Source organism: Mchenga conophoros, linkage group LG16 (genome assembly GCF_057382185.1).
Source record: "Mchenga conophoros isolate Kocher_MC1m ecotype Shallow Benthic linkage group LG16, M_conophoros_male_GT1.1, whole genome shotgun sequence".
Classification (NCBI taxonomy): domain Eukaryota; kingdom Metazoa; phylum Chordata; class Actinopteri; order Cichliformes; family Cichlidae; genus Mchenga; species Mchenga conophoros.
The window spans coordinates 17,469,519-17,491,107 of NC_140541.1; the positions used below are offsets into that span (position 1 = coordinate 17,469,519).

The window sequence follows — 21,589 nt, forward strand, 5'->3', positions numbered from 1 at the left end:
CGGGTGAGAACATACAGAAAGTTGGCCGGCAAACAATGTTTAACTTATGTGATTAGCTTTAATAACACACACGCGCACACACGGACGCGCACACACACAGTATCTAGATATATGGTCAGTAATCACTGTCCTACTTTATGGAAACATTTAGTCCATTTTATCAGCCAAACTAACAGCAGTTGCTGTAAATGTGCTAAGAGTAAGACTATGAGATGACATAAGCTGCACGCAAAGTAATGCCAGGCGCAGGCCTATCTATTTCAGTAACACTAACTGTTATGACAAGAGACCCCTTTGACTTTGGATTAGCTCATCAAAGCTTATATGATCTGCATCACTTACAAAAGCAACACAATAACCACTTGTACTGTAAAAACAACTCATGACCTTGTTTAACTTCTTTCATGCCAAGCATGTATTTTTCTTTTTCACCAATGTTCAGCTGTCACCTCCAATCATTTCCTATTTCTCAGCTTTTCCAGCTCCACGACAGACTTCACATACCCCATTGGTAAAAGCAGCAACATTTCTTCCCATCTTCGAGGTTGTATAAAGAAATACCTAAACGGCTGTCTTTTAACCTAACCAGGCTCTGATAATCATAATTGAAAAGGACAATATGCCAAAGAAGAGAGAGAGGTGGAAGGGAAGACACACAAGAGAAGGCCTGTCCTGTGATGACTTGCTGTTTCTGCTCAGCATTTTGGAGGGGGAACTACAGGTAGGATGATTTACTTCATATTGGATTTGCATTTATTTTGTAGTTCACTCTAGCTCTTGTGAACTCATGAGAAGAAACTGAAATTAAAGCCACTGTTTTTCTGCTGTGTTTGTTGAACCAGGCGAGGGATGAGGTAATTCCTGTTTTGAAATCAGAGCAGACAGATTCAGGTCTACTGAGGACCCACTATGGTTTCAGCAGACAGAAGATGGTGCTTCATGCCCTGCGGAGAGACTCCCTCTGGGCCCAGCAGGACCACTTACAGGATGTGTATGAAAGACCTAATGCTGAGGTACTAACTGCCAACAGAAAGAATGTAGACACCATCTGGAGGAGATAATCAAATTTAATGAGATGGATGCATTACAGTCTGACAAAAGAGTGTCTATTACTGCTGCATCATTGCACACATTTGTTAAATTGCAGTACAGGTGTTGCATGTTTTGAATCCATCCTTCTGCCATGGTTACAAAATCTGTAAGTGAGCACTTTTTCAATTAATTTCTACCACAGCAAAGTGGACTGGGTGGCAGCAAAAATCTTGGAAGAAGCTCATCAAAAATGCCTATTATTATAATGTGGGCAGAATAATTCTTGTTGCTTTTACATAATAACAGCTTTACTCATCAGATTTACATACTATATTGCATTTTGTAAGCACGGATGATTGTCTTGTGGATTCGGTCTTGGTTTCAGAACGGCAACAGGAGAGAGCTTTCTCCCTGTGGTTAACTCTCAGCAAGTCAAGGTAAACTAAAGTTTTACTCTTCATGCCCATTTTGTTTTCCCTTCCCCCCCTCTTAGCTCAAACACTTGGTGGAAGCCCACGAGCATTCCTCAAAACAGATGATGAAGCAGCTTCAGGAGGTTACCCTCTCTCACTCTGAGGCTCTGCACAGGCTGGAGGAACAAGAGAAAAGCCACAGGGCTTTGATCCACAAGAGCAACAGCCTTACCACTCTGCTGAGGCAGGACAGAGAGAGGTTTGTGCAGCAAACCCAACACATGTAAATGTATGCCCAAGCAAAGACAACACTGATATTTTATATTTATACTCCCATGCTGGCCTATATTGAGGCTAGGCTTATAAAAATATCCACCAATTCCTTTCAGGAAGGGAATGTTACAGCAAGCTAGGAAAGGCTAAGGGATTAAAGTATTTCAGTACATTGGAATAAGACCTGATGGGACGGACCTGAGCTCTGATGTACACTTGTGAAGGCTTAAATTCTTTTAGTCTATGTTGGTCTGTAAAGCTCTTCATGGCAGAGTGAGTGGCTGCTCCATCTCAGCATTTATATATACACACATATGACCTTAAGACAGTACTTAGGAGTTACTCCACTCAGACACAGTCCATTACGTTCTGGACTTGGTTAGACTTTGTGGCCAACCTGGCTCAGCTCACTCCCCCTTGTAAACACATAAACATGCACTCACTTGCAATTACATGTAGAGGCTAAATTGGCGCTCTCATGTCCCATTCAACAGCACAACACAGTATAGGCTAAAGGTTTCTTCTAAAGTAAGGAAATGTGCTGAGGGTTTGTTGGTGGGTAGAAATGTTCCCTTACCAAATAGAGACCGTATTTAGATGTGGCCTACGGGTGAAGCTAGGTCTAACATAAAGGTGGTGACTGGTTCTCCCATGCAATTTAAAGGTCGTTTTGTCGAAGTTCCCGGTTGTCTTGGTTCATGTACCTCCAGCGTCCACTCTGTAATCTAGCTATGTAGAGACTGGACCCGCACTGGGCTTGCAGCCTTGGAAGGAGACTAGTTGTCTGCTTCTGCATGCCAAACTGAAAAAAGGCTTTTACTGATCCACCACAGGCATATATGCAATTAAAGACCAAAAATAGTCATACCAGTAGAGCGATTAAGTTCACTAGAATTCTCTCTCTTCAAACACAATGTGGAAAGCTAAAAACATATTCACTTAAAGAGTATGTGGTTCATCTTGGCCTAATGATGATTAATACATGAGTACATGGCATGTCTGTGGTGTGTCTGTAGCCCCGTGTGACGCATTTATTCCTGAGTGTTCATAACATACAGGTTCTTTCATCTCTTTGCCCGCTCTCCTTTCTAAATATCTAAAACATCATTCTTTATTAAATAATCTAAAGCATAATCCAACTGAACACACACCTACGCTGTCTTAAAAGAATGATCTTAAAAGAAGGAGACCATAAAAAGGAGCAAAATAGCTAGCTGCCTCTCCAGTGAGTCCCTCGCGCCCTGGTCAAGTCTCCAAATTCCACTGTCATGGGGAGCAGCTAGTGCTTGTAGTCCTTGTTCTGATCTGCAGCCTCTGTGAGACGGTGGAGCTTGAGCTCATTCATCTGCAGGATCAGACTCTGGAGAAGTAGGCGAATGATGGTGGAGGGCCACGACAACAGTGAGACGGGTCAGCAAGCCAGTTGGCAGGGAATGACGTGATGGAAATTATGAGTCTGAATCACCAAATGTTCTTGGCCAGGAATTAAAATACCTGGATACACTGTCCAACTAAAGTCTGTGTGGGAAACACTGGTTATTGTCTGGTTCACTTCCTACTAGAGCTGGGCGATAGAACGATAACGATATGTATCGCGATATAACTTTTACTCGATAGAGAAATTAAGCTATCGCGATAGACCTCGCCGCTCTTGTCCTCAAAAAAAAAAAAAAAAAAAAAAAGGTCAGCCAATCCAAATTAAGTAGCGCAGAGCCGAACCAATCACAGCCGCAGCGTCACGTCGCGTGACTTGTTACGTACAGCACAAGTGCCAAGCCGCACGTGTGTTTGTTTGGGAAGCAGCCAGCGGGTAATGGAGGAAATGAGTGTGCCGACTAGAAAAATCAACCGAGCGTGACCGAAGAGAAAACAGATGATGGTTCCAATGCCGGAGAGATTGTCGAACGGAAGAGCCATAGAAGTTCCGTAGTGTGAAGGTATTTCGGCTATTTCAAGTCTGACAAAAAACAGAGTAGCGTGCACTGTAAATTGTGCTGAAAGCAAGTCTGGAAATACAATAAACTGGTGCATGCGTCACACTGTGCGCCACGTTATTGTTTCGGTGAAATGAATTTCTACAATACTGTTAATTCTACTCTCTGCAGTGTTTAAATGCTTACATATACACACAGTTACTGTCCGTCCACACATACGACTCGGTTCTGCTTCTATGCCCCAGCTTTGTTTACTTTTTCCCACCGAGGCTTCTAGACTTCTGATTGGCCAACATTTCTGCACGGTTAGGAATCTAGCGCCACCTGTTCCTTTGGCATGTTCATAGCAGCGTTTTCCTTCATTTCTGCCTTTATGTGTGGACGGGATTATTTTTTTAAAACGAAAACGGAAAATCTCCGTTTTCAAAAATACCCGTGTACGTGTGGACGTAGCCTCAGTCTCTGACTGGAAGCGCTAATTCGTCATTCGGCTTTTGTCAGACTAAAGTAACTGTTAAAACTGTTTGAAAAGCTCAGCTATACAACAAGGAGAGATTGAGAATTTCCTTTTAGTTCTCAGTTTATTTGATATTGACAAAAGTTAGTCAGTTTTGTCTGTTCTTCTGTAAAACAAACTAAGATTTATTTTTAGAATTAATATTTTGTTTCTAAGTGGAATTGACAATTTAGTCTGTTTTGTTTGTTCTATTTTGAAACTTAAACGCTTTAGTGGCTGCCTTTTGTGTAGTTTGCAATATTTGCCTTTATTTATCTGAAAAAGTCTCATGTTCCTTAAGTACATCTACCCTGTTGAACTTATTATGGGAAATAAATATTTAAATAAAAACAAGCTGCTGATTATTTCCCATTTTACTTGTGAGCAACGGCACATTTAAATCTTACAAATATAGTTATTTGGCTTATATCGTGATAGATATCGTTATCGCCTGAAATGAAAAAAACATATCGTGATATGAAAAAATCTCATATCGCCCAGCTCTACTTCCTACCCTTGCTTTTAGGCTCTATTTGTCAGTTAAAAGAATACTTAACCATTTTGATAATCGGTTAGGTGTTTCCGTCTGCTTTTAGGCTAAATGCTAAAATCTACCTTGTAAAATCTTCTGATTTTGTAGCATTTTACTAGAGATGGACCGATCCGATATCACGTATCGGTATCGGTCCGATACTGACCTAAATTACTGGATCGGATATCGGAGAAAAATAAAAAATGTAATCCGATCCATTAAATATCACGAAAGCACCTCACAAAACTTGCAACACGCCGTAACTCACCTCAGAAAGTTAGCACGTCGGAGCAGTATGCATCACGTGATAGAGCGGCTGTGGCATGCGGGACCTGTCGGTGGTCTGGATAGCATTTGGAGCTTCGCTAGCAACCCGGCATTTCATCTCCGACAAAGTTATCCCCGAGAGAAGTAAAGCAAGTGTGTAAGTCCATCTCTGAATGTTTGTAAAGCATTCCTGCGTTAAGCTTAACAAGCGACTGCCTCTCCGGCTGCTACTTCAATCATGAAACTGCTTAATGATCAGCTGATCGGCTTTTCTGTCGCGAGTCCGTCTCTCTGGTTTGTTTTTGGCCCACTTTGCACCAGAAAGAGGAAACCAGCGGCTGAACAACAGCAGCACGTTTAAGCTTGATCAGCTATTGTTAGAATGTATTTAATATTACTTTCTACACCAGGATCTTTTTCTACGTAGCTGACGCTGGTAACTGTGCAGGGGCGGATCTAGCAAAGTTTAGCCAGGGGGGCCGATAGGGCATTAACAGGGAAAAGGGGGCACAAAGACATAGTTTTCTTTCTTATTCTCATTTAAAATGTCTAGCTTTTAATAAATAATTATCCGAATCTTACACCCAAAGTTTTAATTTGATGTAAAATGAATAGAAGTCAATTACTGTATATAGTGACTATTAAGTCTAATATATATACCCTAGTAAGCTATAGCACTTTTTCCTTTGGGAAGGTACCATCTGTGCAGTCTGCAATTTTGTTGAAGAAAGATGTTGAATCTATTTAATATTTCTTGAAAAATAATTGATTTCTGTGCATTTTTTTTTCACACTGCATCAAATTAAGGTTGATTACGTCGATTAAGCATCATGAGGTGGAGCGTGAGGGGTGGTTCCCTATTTTTTATTTATTTATTTTTGTTGCTGGGAGTTGGAACCCTATTAGTTAGGTTGCTCAATATTTACGCTAAGTACTCTTTAAAATACCAGAATAGGGAGGATGGTGTAGGCTTAAGTTTATTAGATTGATCAGTATTGCTGAACTATGAAACATTTTTTTTTGCATACAGGTATAACAGAATAGCTTTAGTGTAGTTGTTGTTTTAAACTTGAGTATGAACTTATACAAAATGCAGCAAGATATTAAAAAAAACAGTTTTGTTGATTAAAAAACACTATATCGGATTCATATCGGTATCGGCAGATATCCAAATTTATGATATCGGTATCGGTATCGGACATAAAAAAGTGGTATCGTGCCATCTCTACATTTTACAGCATCAAAATTTGCTCTACTCTTAAATCCCAGTGGTGAATCACATCGGATAGAGCCAGATATTTGATTTAACACAGATTTTATGCTGGTTCTTGACGCAACCCTGCCATTTATCCAGGCACTAGGAGAACACCAGTTTCAGACTCCCTGAGGATGGGTTTTCTGTCTCTGGCTGGTCTCAAACTAGGGATGTTTAACGTGCTGGGTATCTGTCCAACTGCTGAATTATGTATTCCAAAGATATAGTTTGTCTAAAATGCACAGGTTTCTATTGCCCTTCTTTGCATTCCTGACTGCACTTCAGCTTCTTTGAGTTTGGCTTAAATAGGTTTGAGCTGAGTTAAATCTTGCATTTATCCCCTGGGTAAACAACATAAGGCACATGGTGATACGCTTGTCCCTTTCATCTCTTTCCCAGTCCAGTCTTTTTTTTCTTTGCTTCTTGCTTTGCAGATGCCTAAATATTTAAACGAGAATTTCCACTCTTACTTCAAATCCTCTTCAACTATCTTTCAATCTCACTCTGTTTCTTCTCAAAGTATATGCTCCAGGCCAAGAAAACCACACGGCCTGGCTAAAAATCGGCACCCCTCACTTTTTTCCCCCCCTCGTTTCCCTGGAAAAGTAGCTCCACCAGGTGCCATATGCTCAACAGATGACTTGTTTTAGCCATAATTTAATACAGAAGATTCAACACACATCGTATCACCACTTTGCGCAACAGTATGTGTCAAAGGACGATTACATCTTCACGTCACTATGCCATTGCAGCAATCTGGCTGTTCCAACCTCAGCTATCAGAACATGCTTTAAGACTGTGCGTATTTTCTATGGTTTATTACTGGGATGACAGCATCTCAGCATTAACCGCACACACATGTTCAACATACAAGGGACATCAATGCTCTCATCTGTCCATTTCAGTTCAGCATCACAAACTCTTCATAGACTTTACCCAAAACCACTCTTAGAGCTATCATGTTTTCACTTAACAACTGATGTGGCTTTCTCATCAATACATCATCAGTGAGCACTACAGATGCAGGAAAGGAATGCACATGATCTAAAAAGGATTATTTAAAACAGCCCTATGAGGCTGTACACTTTAGTCCTTTGGGTTAAATTCTCAAGTTAGCTAAAATACTTTCATCCTAACATGTTCATGTCATATGCTCAAAGGGACAATGCATACATATAACTGTTCCATGTTTATCACCTTAGATTAGGGTGTTAGCTTATATTGTTTGCCAATTAGCACTACAGCCCCCCCCTCCGCTATTTCTTTTCCTGTGTTGAAATGCCAAAGGAGGAGGAGACTAACCAGACGGGAGAGCTGAACAGCGTAACTCTATCAAATTAGCATATCAACAAGAATTACGTCAACCTGAGTATCTGGTACAGTTTTGGTTTTCTTCCTTCATTCTTTGTTTTTCTAATCATTTAGTCCATTTTAGCATCATAATAACATCCGTTACCAAGTGAAAACTGTGGCCTCGGGTTTAAAGACGCTGATGTGTTTTGCAGCTGCAGCACACTCAGCTGCAAACTGTTTAAGTGAGTACTGGGAGTCCTCCTGGGATGGTGGCGCTTTATCACCTGCTCGATGCCTTCCTTCCTCGCAGCTTCTATGCCTTCAAATCTGGCTACAAAATATACAAAAAGTAATAGAGGCAAGATCAAGCCTAGGCCAAAGTTCAACACACACAATAAACAGGTCCAAATTATTGCCAAGAAAGTAAACACGTCTTTCAGTTCAAGGGTTGAGGCAATGTATAGCAAGGAGAGGCAAACCCTGGTTTTCTCTGTGGAAAGCCCTGCAGAAACCCTTGGGGAATCTGCATTGTTAGTCTACATACCACATGTAGACTTATTTAGTAAACTCAAGGCTCCTCAGTGCAACAAAAACCGCAGGAGGGTAAAACATTGGTCTGCTGCACTACAGCCTAGTTGAAACCAGCATTCAGCCTAAAACTGAGACTCAACTATCAGTCTCAACCCCTTTTTCAGGACTCTGGCAGAGAAAATAAAAGGCAGGCGGGAAGGGTGATATCCATGTAATTGGCACACACTGTCCAGTCCCTTTTCTTAAACAGCTTGACTCCAGACGGTGAAACTGTGATCCCATTAGCGCTAGCATCAGAGCAGAGCCTTGATGCCCAGTCAAAACAATGCATCTTAACTGGTTAATCCAGCATCAGCCTCATGTGTAAAATGTCTGTAGACAAAAGGAGTTGTTTGATAAATTACTATTATACACAACTGGAAAGAAACTGAGTAGCCTCTTCTGTTTTTAATTTTATTAATTTAACACTGGCTAAAATGTAATTGCACTGGCTGCCAACTCAACAAAAAGACTTGAAGTTAGGGCTGCTCAATTAATCGAATTTTAATCACGATTACGATCTGGGCTTTCAACGATCATTAAAAATGACTGAGCCGATTATTAGCCCCTCCCTCATGCTTTACTCTCGCGCTGCTCCGTGTGGCAAATCAAGCGCACTGCTCTGCATTTCGAACACGCGTTACAACAATTAAGAGGACCCGAGGGAAGCTCGGAAAGCTAAGCAGAAGTTATTTGGAGAGGAGAGTGACTGCCGTTGGTTGAAAAGAAAGGTAAAGAAAAAAAACTTCAGTGGTGTGGAAACATTATGGGTTTGCGGAGTCAGATGTGGATCAAGTAGACACAGTGTGTAAACTTTGCTATGGTGTCGTAGCTGCACCACAGAGCAACACTGCAAAGTTCCCATTTTTCATTTATTTCTTATATTGCAAACATTTGCACTGTTATCAGTATTTGCACACTATTTTATATTATTTTTTAAAGTCATTATTCAATACATTGTTATTCTTAACCCTTTAAAGCCGGTCAGAGCAGCATGCTCGTTTTGTATAACTATTTTTAAATCCCTGTAGAACCTGAACCGCTAAGCTAGCACAATAAATTTTTTTCCATATGAAACCAGAGGAGTTACATCTTATGCCATCAGCTTGTCCTAGGTCACGGTTTCCTTCCACATATAGCTTTGCAAAAATTGCATAAAAAGCGCTTGCAGGAACAAAAACATAATATTCCAGAAACACGCTTTGCCGATCCGATCAGCTGTTCATAACACTTCCCACATTGAAAAAGACGTCAACGCGAACTATCGCAAGTGACGTCATTTTCGCGGAAAATGTAGTTTTTTTACTTGTAGGCCTTAGAACTCGAATTGCACTGCTGGAAATAGTTTATTTTGATGCACATGCACATTCTTTGCAAATTTGCATCATAGGATTGTTTTTTTGTTTTTCCTGCAGTATATAAAAATTGCTGTATCTCCAAAAATAAAACTATGAAGACACTCAAAATAAAATTTCCTGTTGTTGTAAACTATTTTTTGTAACTTTTTTGTATTTAAAGTTTTGAGGGATAAACCTCTTAAATTTCTCCAAGTAGAAATATATGTAAACAAAACAAAAACGATTTTCAATTTTTTTTTTGTAGTTTATTGCACTTTTTTGCAATTAATGTAGTTACTATGGACTTAATACATACACATTTTAAAAATATGGGCTATAACAGTTGTATTGATGTATAGCAACGTGAAATGCTCCCACAAATGGCACTACAGCATGTAAAAAAAAATAATATAAGCTCTGGCGGACGAAATAAATATCGTCAAATAATCGTGATCTCAATTTCAGTGAAAATAATCGTGATTATCATTTTTGCCATAATCGAGCAGCCCTACTTGAAGTTTTCACAAAGAGGAGAAGAGGAATATTTGTACTTCACATTTGCTTTCAAGCCAAGTTTTTCAGGTCATAATGAAAACTCTTTAACTAATGAGGTATTGTATTACATGGTTAATAAACAAAAAATTTTCAGAACTTCATATCACATACATGCAACAGATGTGCTGTTGCAAATGAGACCCGCGGCAATCCTTGTATAACGTTTTATAGTTGTACGAAGAACTGAAAATGTTATTCCTGTATTACCTGAATTACTAGAGAACCAAGAGAAAAGCAACACAATAAACACGGCTGTGCCAAAGCAGAAACCCGCAGATGTTCTGTTCGTCCCTCACTCAAACGCATTCGCCATCTGCCTGCTCAGCCAATGAAGTGTCAGAAGATGTTCATAAATTATCAGGATCTGGCAGTGAATCAACTCAGAGAAGAAGCACTGCCCCGATCACAAGCTGTTGGGCCCATTTATTAGCTATAGTGAGCAGATGAGGTCAGTTATTCATACTTTCAATTTTATTAAACATTTAGATAAATGAAGGGAAGAAAGCCAACACCGACTGACTAAGCAGCTGCTTTTCTTTCTGTACTTTCAATGTGCCATTTATATGAGCGCTCTTAGAAAAAAGAAGGATTTGTCAAATGTGACAGCCTTAAAAAAGAAGAAAAAGAAAATTATACCTCTGCATGAAAATAGGAGCTAAGAAAACAGAGGAGAGTGCTACACTCGGATAAGAGACATATTACATATCGGCATTTCTTTTGTGTGTGTGTGTGTGTGTGTGTGTGTGTGTGTGTGTGTGTGTGTGTGTGTGTGTGTGTGCGCGCTCTTTTAACCCCCAAATATGAGTTTTCAAGAACTGGATGAAATGCCAACTCCTCCTCTATGTAAAAGAGGACCTCATGAACTCTGATATGGGGGTTGGTATGTGCATAGATATTCAAAGGAATGAGGAGGATCTTTCTCACACAAGAGAAATATCTCAAATCTCTCTTTCCTGGCAAAATAATTATAAAGGTCATGGCAAAAAGAAAGTTTGAATCTTATAGTATTTAGTATATAATACAGTATAAGTATATAATTAAGATAGTGTCACTGTCTTCCATGGAGGTAGAAGTAGTTGAAATGGTTTTACTGATAAAAATGCAAAACACAAGCAATGCAACTTGGCCTGGCTTTTGATCATTTCAATATTACTTTGATCAAAAGTTAAAGGTTCTTTTAAGTGTTGTAATTTCCAAAGCATATCAAAGCATAAAAGGCCACTTTTGATAGTGAACATATTCTAAGATGGCAAAGGTACCTTAATTAGCCAATAATAAATCATCATACGTGCCTAGACTTGTAATCAACCAAATCCTGTGACTCCACTTTGGGTATCCTCCCAGTTGGGCAAGATCTGTTTCCCACTAAGGGGCTTCAAGTAAGGTGTGAAGTTTTAAAACTTGGAAAATTGACTTTCAACTTTAACTTTCTGCATTTTGGTTATCAGATTATTTTCATTTCATTTGGGTTAAAGGAAAATAACTGTAAATCTCAGACCCAGAAATAAAGCAAAAAACAACAAGGCTGTGTGTGTCTTAGGTGGCTGCTTCATGGAATTTTTTTAAATTAAAATTCTGCTTGTGTCACGTTAATTACCCAGTGGCACAGTACATTTTATAATGACCACTGCAGACCAAAAACGTCTGATGACTCGTGCTTAGCTGCTGCCATTTTATCAGCTACATTTCATTAAAACAGAGCCTAAGACAAGAGGTCTATTAATCCTGCAGTAAAAAAAGAAGAAAAAAGTTACAATTTATGCAATTAAGGGCAAACTAAATATTAGAAATGCCACTCTGTGTTTTAATAAAACATGATAATCTTCTTCAACAATAAGTAATCACCATTACAAACCAAAAACAATTAGAAACGAAATGTTATCAACCACAGCTATCTATGCCTTTAGAACAGGCAGCCACAGTTGCCATGAAGCAATTAAGGGATTAAAGCAAATACCAACCAGGCACAGAATACAGCCTTACATCACCAAGTTATGCAACTTGTAGAGTCTGTTATGAAGAGGAGGTTGTGTCTCTAAATGGAAGACGTTCACATGTTAAACTATGACACAAATGATTCGAGATGGATTCTCTGCTGACAGAAACAGCTTAAATATTCTTGTGCATTGCACACACATTGCATGTGCGATTTCTTGTTTCTATACCTGACCTGTGTCTAAGTAGTTTCAGTGGGGTTTAATTTGGCATGCTTCATATAAAAAAAAAAAAAGCTTGTGAACATAAATATCTAAAAAGCGAAGTTTAAGTGCACCTTTTTGCCTGTTTTCTAAATTCTTGTGAGACTGCGACATGCCTCATGAGGGAAAAGGCCTCTTTTATTTGAGGCCTACATGAGTTTGCTCGACAGAGGGGAAAAAAGAAAGTACCACCACAGGTTTATTTAGCAGTGAAAAACATTGCAAATAAATGGAACAAAATCTATATTTTTTTGATTTTGTTTAGCACAATCATTTAAAAAGCTTAAACATTAACACCTATTTATTATCTTTTTCATTCCTGTGACAGATGAGACTAACTGCGAGAATAAAGGAGTATAATCACGCTATACTGAGCACGCAGTTCACGACTTGAGTAATCAAAAAGAAGATATAGATAAAGTGAAAGTTGATGATGGCATGAGAGGGAAAAAAAGATTGGCATTTTCATAACTAGAAGCAAAAATGTAGAAAGAGAAAATAACTCACAAAAGAGAGAATGTGTTGAGGAGAGAGAAAGAGAGGAAAAAAAGAGGGACATATGGATGCAATTGAGGGCCGATGAACTGATGATGTCATCTCCCAGTCAGGTTATCGGGCCCCAGGCAAAGCTGCTACAACTCACAAAACATGTTTTTTCTTCTTGAAGTATATTCAAACTCCAAGCACACAACATATAAACTGGTCTGCATGCTTCTGGGACACGCCAAGGCAGGTTAAGAATTTATGTAGCATGGTTATGGTTAAATGTTCGGTTAAACTAATCCTGCAAACTGAGGGTGTTATCCTTGCAGATTGAATGGTGATTGAAGACTTTTCTTTGCGTGCGCACACACACACTCCTTCCCATTAGCCTCTTTGGCATTGCTACACAATGACCTCATCTGCAGTGGGCTGAACTCCAGAAAAAAAAGACACACACACAAACACACATGTTCACACACACACACACACACACACAGAAGTAGAGCCTGTACAGTCCCATATAAGGACTTGCTGATGATGTAATGGGCGCCACTGAGTGCGAGAGAGTCTCTGTGCGGAGCACTTCTCATAATGTTTGGTTTTCCGGATGGAACGTCCACATCACTGGGATCTCTGGGAAAGGGAGAGGTAAAAGAGTGGAGGCAATTTATTTTTTGAGGATTTTTTTTCCAAAAAGAAAAAAAAAGGACACGGGCCAGCTGAACTGCACAGGTAGGAACGAAAAATTTTTTGTTCTACAGCAAAAAGATGCAGACATGCATTTAGAAACGTTTCCCAATTTAAAACCCGATTTACAACTGCAAGATAAGCTGATAAGGATAACGTAACTGTTGGCTAATTCTACACAGATTAAACAAAGAGATTGCTTTGCAACAGAGCTGTTCAAAAGGTATCCAAGGTGTTGATTTAGATGTAGAAAATTATTTTGAAGATTTTGCTTTTTGCAATTTTCTGCATTTAAAAGGAATCAACACATTACTCAAAGTCAAGAGAAACAATATAACAACTCATCAGTGAATGATCTTATTAAAAACAGAAATACTTAACAGCGAGTTCATAACCACCCATTTGTTCCACTTACAACTATTTAAACTGCACTAATTAAACTCACTCAAAACACACTCCAAGATTAAAGTTCTAAGAGAAACATCTTAATTAACAGCGCGCTTTATTCTTTTCACAAACACAATGTTCAGTCTCGTATTTGAGATTTAACATTAGTAGCCTTATATTTTAAAAAATTAAACAAAAAAACTCATTAGTTTCAAGTCAATATAGAGGATCTGGAATTATACACAAGTAGAGCTAAATGTCTGGACTACACTGTCACTGTTTTTAATGTGTGCTTGTTTTAAAAGATTCTGCTATGTGAACTGTGGATATACCTCTAGAGTGCAAAATAGCATGACACAAAAAGTCCAAACTCTCCCATTCCGAATAGTAAAAATACACCGGTGACAGATCACATTGGAGCATATGTCTCATGCACTAAGATGACAAAATACACAGTATGAATTAATGCTTGTACAGAACTCGTGCGCATCTGGGGGAATGTGAGGAGTGACAGCACTTGGTAAAAGTAGCCAGTCTGTAATTACTTTAAGAACAGAGGGGAATTCCTGACTCTCTTAGCTTAAAGTGGGGTTTACATTTGAGGTGCACAGAAGGAGGGTGATTGGATGCAGCATTGAGGGTACTCAAGGGTAAAGAAACTTCTTAATTAACCAATACTCCCTGCCAAGGGACCATCTGCCATGTGAGTCAAAACATCCCACAGAATGGCTGTTGCTTTGAAAGAAACACACAAACATAAAGAAATATACACACATGTCCTCATGTTGTACATTTCACAGGAATACACAGATGTGCAAAAAAAAAAAAAGCCTCCTTTGCTTCTGGGGGAAACTGAGTGGGCAACAAACTGTTATTCAGATTCTTCTGAAAAACAAAATAAATGTTTATGCTGGAAATACACAACTTAGGACATTTTGTGAGTTCAAGAGGTTAGCTGTAAACATAAAAAGTGCCCTTTGGGGGCTGAAATGAGTCAGTTACACAATAAAACTTGGCTGCATTATTCTGTTTGACAATACATTTCAATTCTTTTCCTCTGCAGACTCAAGCTGTTGCTTAAAAAGGAAAGAGAGTACCAGGAAATTAAAGAGAAGAAACATGAAAGAGAAGCATCCATTCTAAAAAAGGAGCTGACCGAGCTGAAGGCTTTTGCACTGCTAGTTGTAAAGGAGCAAGAGAGACTGAGCAAGCTGCTGGAGGAGCAGAAACGCTGTACCAAAGAACTGACGGCTATCACTGACCATATCAAGCAGAGGCTTAGTGCTCCTAGACGAAGAGCAAAGGTGGGGGAGGAACTAAAATCTCTGCATATCGAGGTTGAGCGCCACAATCAAGTTTCCCTCTTCCACAAAAGCCAGAACAACATGACAGCCCTAAGCCTCCTGTCAGAGGTCGAGGTACTGAGGAGAAGGGTGGTGCAAATGGAGGGAAAAGACGAAGAGCTGATACGCATGGCGGAACAATGTCGAGACCTGGACAGCAGACTAGCGAAGGAGACCAGCAACTGCCGTAGCCTGAAAGCTGAAGTGGATAAACTCAACAGCAGAATTAGTGAACTGGACAGGATGGAGGAGGCTTTAGGCAAGAGCAAACAGGACTGCAGCATCCTAAAAAACAGCTTGGAGCAAGAGAGACAGGGCAGCAAAATGCTTTCTGATGAACTTGACACTTTAAGGCTAAAGGTAAGAGATCTAGAGGCCGTTGAGAGCCAACTGGAGAAGAGTGAAATGGTCGTCAGACAAGATCTTGGCAAGCTCAGGTCACTTACTGTAGCTTTGGTGGAGGACAGAAAAACTATGGCTGAGAGACTCCGACAGGCTGAGGAAAAACTACATAGGAAGGAGGGCAAAAGAAACGAGCATGGCAATTTGGCCACAATGACAGAAAAGCTGAGAGAGGACAGGCTGCAGGCACTGAGGTCTCAAGTGGACTTGGAAGAAACAATAAAGAGCATAGCAAAGGAAAAAGATGATCTCCTGGACAGTCTGAACAAAGAGGAGGAAAGAAACAGAGAACTACAGAATAAGGTAACTATAATGAAGAAGAAGTTACAGGTCTTGGAGAACAGGAAAGAAAAAGAGGACAAATACTCATACACCTCTATTCCAAATAACACTGCCTATTACTGCCAAACTGAGGACAACAAAGTTAAAGAACTGACCCGTGAGTTAGAAATGCTGCAAAAGAGACTCCAGGATAAGGAAGTGCTGGAGGGAGAACTGATGAAACTGGAAGAGGACTTTGAGTGTCTTGAAAAGAGGCTCCATGAGGAAAAGACGAGGACCCAAGCTCTAACAGAGGAGCTGGAAGTGACAAAGAGAGAGCTTTCAAGGTACGAGCAGGCAGAGAAGCAGGAGGTCAACCAGGAGCACCTTCTCCTTTGCCGCCTTCAGAAGGAGCAGGTTAAATCTAGACTCTTAACCAGAGAAGTAGACAGCCTGAAAGAGAAACTCCAGAAGCTGATGGGAACAGAAGAATCCATCTGCAGGATGCAAGTGGATCAATCCGCACTGCAAAGAAAACTGAACCAGCAAGAAGCCAAGAACAAAGAGCTGGCCAGAGAGATGAAGGAACTTACTGGTGAGCTAGACAGATACAGACAAATCAATAGTGTGAAACCCAGTGCCAGCAAACACACTGCAGTCCATGATCAGACCACCAGAGAGGTACAAACTGAGCCTGCACAGAGCCTGCTTCCTGACTATCGGAGGCACAGCAAGAAACTAGATGAACAAAATGGTGACACAGACCCAAACCATAATGTAGAGATCGTCAACAAAAGGAGCTCTCCTGTCAACAGCCTTAACAGCTTAAACAGTACAAATAACAACCTAAGCCAGGACAGCAGCCACTCAGGGACAGAAATGCACCCAACAATTAATGGAGAAGTTATGATGTTAACACACACACCAGGTCAGCCACTGCACATCAAAGTAACACCGCATCATGTCCTCAACACAGCAATGCTCGAGATTAGTAGCCCAACTGGAGAGACAGCGTCATCATACACCAGCACAGCCCTAATCCCGACGAGTGGAGCTTCACCTAAGCAGAGAATTACCATCATCCAGAACCCTAAGACCCCCACTTCCAACCCTGACCGTGCCATCTCCCCCCTTGACGGTGCGAACATGTCTCGAATGTTGAGCCCAAATTGCTCACGCTCTGTCACACCCGACCACAACAGCTCTCCTATTCAGATCGTAACTGTCAGGAGTTGCTCTCCGGAGCCAGCAGAGGTTACAGATCAGACTATTTTCTGCAAGACACCTGAACAGCAGAACGGCTGGTACCATTCGAGGTCCAGTACCCCTGACTCAAGTCCCAGTATCATCACAACAGAGGACAGTAAGATCCACATCCATCTGGGGAGCCCATATTTCCAGCCCCGACATGGTATGACCCACAATTTCCCACAGCCCGTTGGGCCATACTATGTTCGACATGAACAAAGAACTCAAGTACTCACTAACGGCTGTCATGTAAAAGGTGTTGGAAAGATTACAAGTAGCATCACTATATCCCCTGCTAGCTCGCCAGGATCATAATCCTTAAATGTTACAATAAGCAGTCTTTGTATTTAGGTGAAATACAAATATATAATATGTATTTTGCAAAAAATATGTCCTCAGTCATCATTTTAAACTCTACACAACCAAAATAATTCTGCAAATGCAAAAGTATTTTGATGTATTTGAATGTTTCGTCATGTTTGTTTAATGAGAGCCTTTGTAAAGCTTACTTTATTTGATTACTGTCTCAAGATCTATTGACTTTAACAACCCTTCATTGAATGTCAAGTGCCTGTCTAAGACATAAATGAGATGTCAGTGTTTCAATAACATTCCTTTTTTTCCCTTGTTCATTAAAAGTTATCTTGTTTTCTATGTATTCATACTGAATACTTCTCAGAGGAACTGGGTCGCTTGCCAGTTTAAATGCAAAACAGCTGGATTTGGGAAAAAGTGAGTGCAAAACAGTGCTTTGATGTTTGATGAATTACTGGAAGAAAAAAAAGCTTTATATGTTTGCTGAGCTGGGTTCGACTCAAAAACCTTTTTCCCCCCTAATGCAAGGAAACTTGGAACACTTGGTGATGGAGGAGGTGTCCAGGTTTAATTGTGAATTGGCCACTAATTTACTTTTTAGTAAATATTATGAACTGTAATTGTTATTATTAGCATTTAACTAATTTCAAAGTGACAAGTGATCCAATTAAATCATTTAAAAAGGTTTAATAGATACATTTCCACTGCTTTCCTGTGCTGTGAAAACAAGCAAGACCCCCCAAAGTATTCAGCATGTGCCTTCTCCTGCCACACAAATATCCCAATTTATAGATTAATGAGGCATTGTGTCACCATACTGATGTGCTTACTTTATGATTCTACAGCCTGTATGATGTAGACAAAAGTAGTTTTGGTTCTCAAAGTTCAGCTAAACAATAATTCTGTTGCTTTCAAGACACCTATTTAAGATTCAGATGAAGAATGCTAAAAAGAAAAAAAACAAGTGTACTGTTGAAAAAAGTAATGGAAAATTCAATCTGTTATGAAAGAAAAATATGCACAGGAATAAGGAATTATTGTTTATCTTGGAGAAAATACAGTTTACTGCCTTAGTTTCCGAAATAGCACAGATAATCCTCACACATTAAGCACAGTGATAACTTCTCCAAAAGCTCAATAAGGCTGGAAAAACACACAAGTTAAACAACAGCAATCAATTTATTCTTTTTAATTAGGTCAGCCGATTCCTTTAAATAAGCTCGCATCAACCCTGAAACCATAACAGCAGCCTTTGCTGTTTTAAGTGAACACAACCCTTATTAGATATTTTTAAGTGCAACATGACAAAATGAACAGTTACACAGTGTGGCAGAAATAAATAGCCTAAGACACTTCAGCAAATGAAATCTAGTCACCAAGTCATGATGAGCTGTGCCATCCAAATAGGAAACTAGCTGACAACACTGGGGGATACCATTACATGTCCTGGGGGGAGAGACGCTGGCAGCAAGCCTACAAATAGTGTGTATCTAACAACAGTTGCAGAGAAATATTAATGTGCAACTTGACAGGGGCTCTTGTGAGACCCTTTATTATTGGTTTGAGAATTTGGCCACGAGACACATCATCGCAAAAAAGGAAGAAAAAAAATATAGAAAAAAGCAGGAAAAAGTTGCACTGCTTCTTGCAAATTGCTGCCTTATTCTTAAGACTTCAAAGTCAATCCCATCCTCCGTCTAACAGACTTCAATTCTCCTTTACAGCCCTGTCAATTTTCTGTCAGCCTTGCAGCCATTTCTGTCAAGCAGCTCTGTGATATGAACGCACGGAAGGACGGTTATGCCAGGGGCAAACCTACAAAAAGAAAGCGCTGCACAGATCTCTGGACATAAAAGCACACATGGGTTTACATAAGTAATAGCATGAAAGGTTGGAGAGTATCACCTGTGCAGATAATACATTCTGCTGAAGCATTTCAAAGTGATCACAGCTCATTGCCCAGGACACATGGAGAACAGGCAACTTGTAGAACCCTTCTCACTGCCTGGTCATGACTTTCATCATGAACAAATCCCAACTTTTATGAAAGAATGCAGATTTTACAGAAGTGGTCAATCAGCCCCAAGAGGAAACTGTAGTAAACAAATAGGCAAACTCTAATAAATTAATATATAAGTAAAATATATGTATTATATAAGTAATAGATCAACTAATCAATTAAAGTCTGCGCTGATCTGTAAACACACAGATGTTTATTATTTTAAAGCAACGTTAACACCTGTATAATATTAAAGAGCGGTATATTGCATTATATAACTAACGTAATAAGGATCAGAAATTGAACTGAGGCTGGTATGGCTCAATTCAATATATTTTACTGACATGTGCACTAACACCTGGCATATTATGTTTCGTTTCTGCGTGCATGTGCGGAGACAACAAATGCAGAAAACGTGAATGAACATATTTAGCTTAAAAATTGCTAATAACTCTCGAAAATACAGCATCATGCTCACATTCCAATATGATCGCTACACAATCAGGTCATTCGTCCTAAAACAGCACGACTGCCCTCTTTTGGTATGCAGAGTGCATGAAGCTGTTCCAGAAGTAGCCGCAGGGAACTTCCTGTGTTGATATGTGGCAAGAAACGTGGGTACAGCCCACTGGATGCTTAAACCTATGCGTGTAAGACAGTTCATTTTTAAGTTGAAAGAAAGCGAAGGGCACGATAGGGGACATTAGAGCAACTTTACCTGTCCTATAACCTCGTTTTCTGCAGTGACCCGCACATAAAAAACAGGTGAAAAAAAAAAACACGTGTTAATACACCCCCTGCTCATAATAACTACTGCGACCAATGCGGATAATAACTAACCAGACGTAAGTCACAGTTAGCACTGCTTTGTCTTTTCACTTGCCGCTATGTGTACTTTAGGTTAATATTGCACGAATGTACCCAGGGGTTAACAGTAACTCAGACTGCTGCGATTGTTGCTAGCTAGCGTTAGCTTACTATAGCCGACAATTTCTGCAACAGCTCCAAGCTACCGTTGTGTTTCCTTAGACTACACCAGGACCTCCAATACAACAAGAGAAGTCAAATGTACATGGTTAACCCAAATACCTGATTTGTACTCGTGTTGCCACCACTCGTCACCCAAGTCGTCACCCATTTTCTTTAGCTAATACTCCGTCCAATCCAAATATACCGCTAAGAGAGCAAGCTAGGGTTGCGTTCACAGTCAGTAGGATTTTTAAATGTAACAAACTGATACAATACTAACAAAAATACTAGCTGACACACTTTATACTGTAGGCATACATGTGTATTGATTACACATACAGATTCAATAATTATACATTTTTCGAAGTTACAGTTGTTTGCACATTTATTTTTACTTGGTGGAACGCCCATTGAAATGTTACAGTATTTCAAATTATGCTAAATGTTTTTGTCTCATCACAAGATTACCAAGTGGCTCATTGTTAAATAATATCTGGGACTCTTAAATAAAGGTGGGTAACATACGACAACCAGGGAAACAAAACAAAACAAAACTGGTCTCTACTTGTGTACACATGGACAGTGAAGGGGCCTCGGCCTCAGGATCCCTAACTATCAGAGAGCGCATAAAAATGTGTCTGGGAGCCACCCGATGCAGTGACAGTCAATGCATTAAGCAAGTTGCTATTGCTTTTTTAATGAACAAGTGAGATTTAATAATAAAATTACTATAATTCACTGTAATACTATAATAACTGGCCAAAAAAAGATAGATATAAATATGAAATAAAAATGAGATCAAGTTAAGGAGGAGTAAAAAGTAAGACTGTGCAAGCAAGTAGTGCAAATTGCATTAATAAGTTATATGTACACTATAAATCTGAGAAACAGCTGCAAGAAGAAATCAGTGCAGTATTTTCTGATTAAACACTGCAACATTTTTTGGCACTTTAGATACATCACACAGTATCATGAGGGAGACATGTGACTGGCCTCAAATTTATTCTTCAGCACAAATAAAAACAACTCTAAATTTGCAGCAATGCAAAAACATAAAGCATCTTATCAGCTACAAGAAGGGGTTATAGCAACAGATAGTGTCGATGAGCAGCTGAGACAGCCTTGCCACAGGACAGTGGGAAGTTCTTCAAGATGCTTTGAGCAACCTACCTGGCAGGCGCCTTAAAAACAATGCACAACACCCATCATTTAGGTGATTTATGGTTTTTTCTGTGTGGGCAATGGGTCATCTGCCCCTTGAGCATCCTCCTCTGTCAAACCAACACTCTCTTCGTCCTCCTTTGCTGCATCCGGACATCTTCTCTGTGATCTTCCTCTTT

At 39.8% G+C, this 21,589-nt stretch overlaps 2 protein-coding genes across 3 annotated transcripts in view; one reads left to right on the top strand and one right to left on the bottom strand.

The window, feature by feature from the left end:
* The window catches only part of cmss1 (cms1 ribosomal small subunit homolog), a 33,429-nt gene extending 12,938 nt beyond the window's left edge, over window positions 1–20,491 (bottom strand). Inside the window, exon 1 of the mRNA XM_085249570.1 lies at window positions 20,370–20,491. Within this exon, the coding sequence (XP_085105696.1) occupies window positions 20,370–20,418 (49 nt within the window). The 5' untranslated portion in view covers window positions 20,419–20,491. The remainder of the gene's footprint in view (window positions 1–20,369) is intronic.
* Window positions 619–17,484, top strand: LOC146556537 (filamin A-interacting protein 1-like). Of its 2 annotated transcripts, XM_085249455.1 has the most exons (4): window positions 619–721; window positions 843–1,013; window positions 1,526–1,704; window positions 14,776–17,484. In XM_085249455.1, exons 1-4 carry the CDS (start codon window positions 620–622, stop codon window positions 17,279–17,281), a joined length of 2,958 nt encoding a protein of 985 aa, XP_085105581.1. In that variant the 5' UTR covers window position 619; the 3' UTR covers window positions 17,282–17,484. The 2 variants fall into 2 exon arrangements, 1 of the variants encoding a protein (XP_085105581.1); XR_014888957.1 differs by lacking the exons at window positions 619–721; window positions 843–1,013; window positions 1,526–1,704 and adding an exon at window positions 12,203–13,370 and having other exon boundaries at window positions 14,776–14,911.
* Window positions 20,492–21,589: the final 1,098 nt, after the last annotated feature.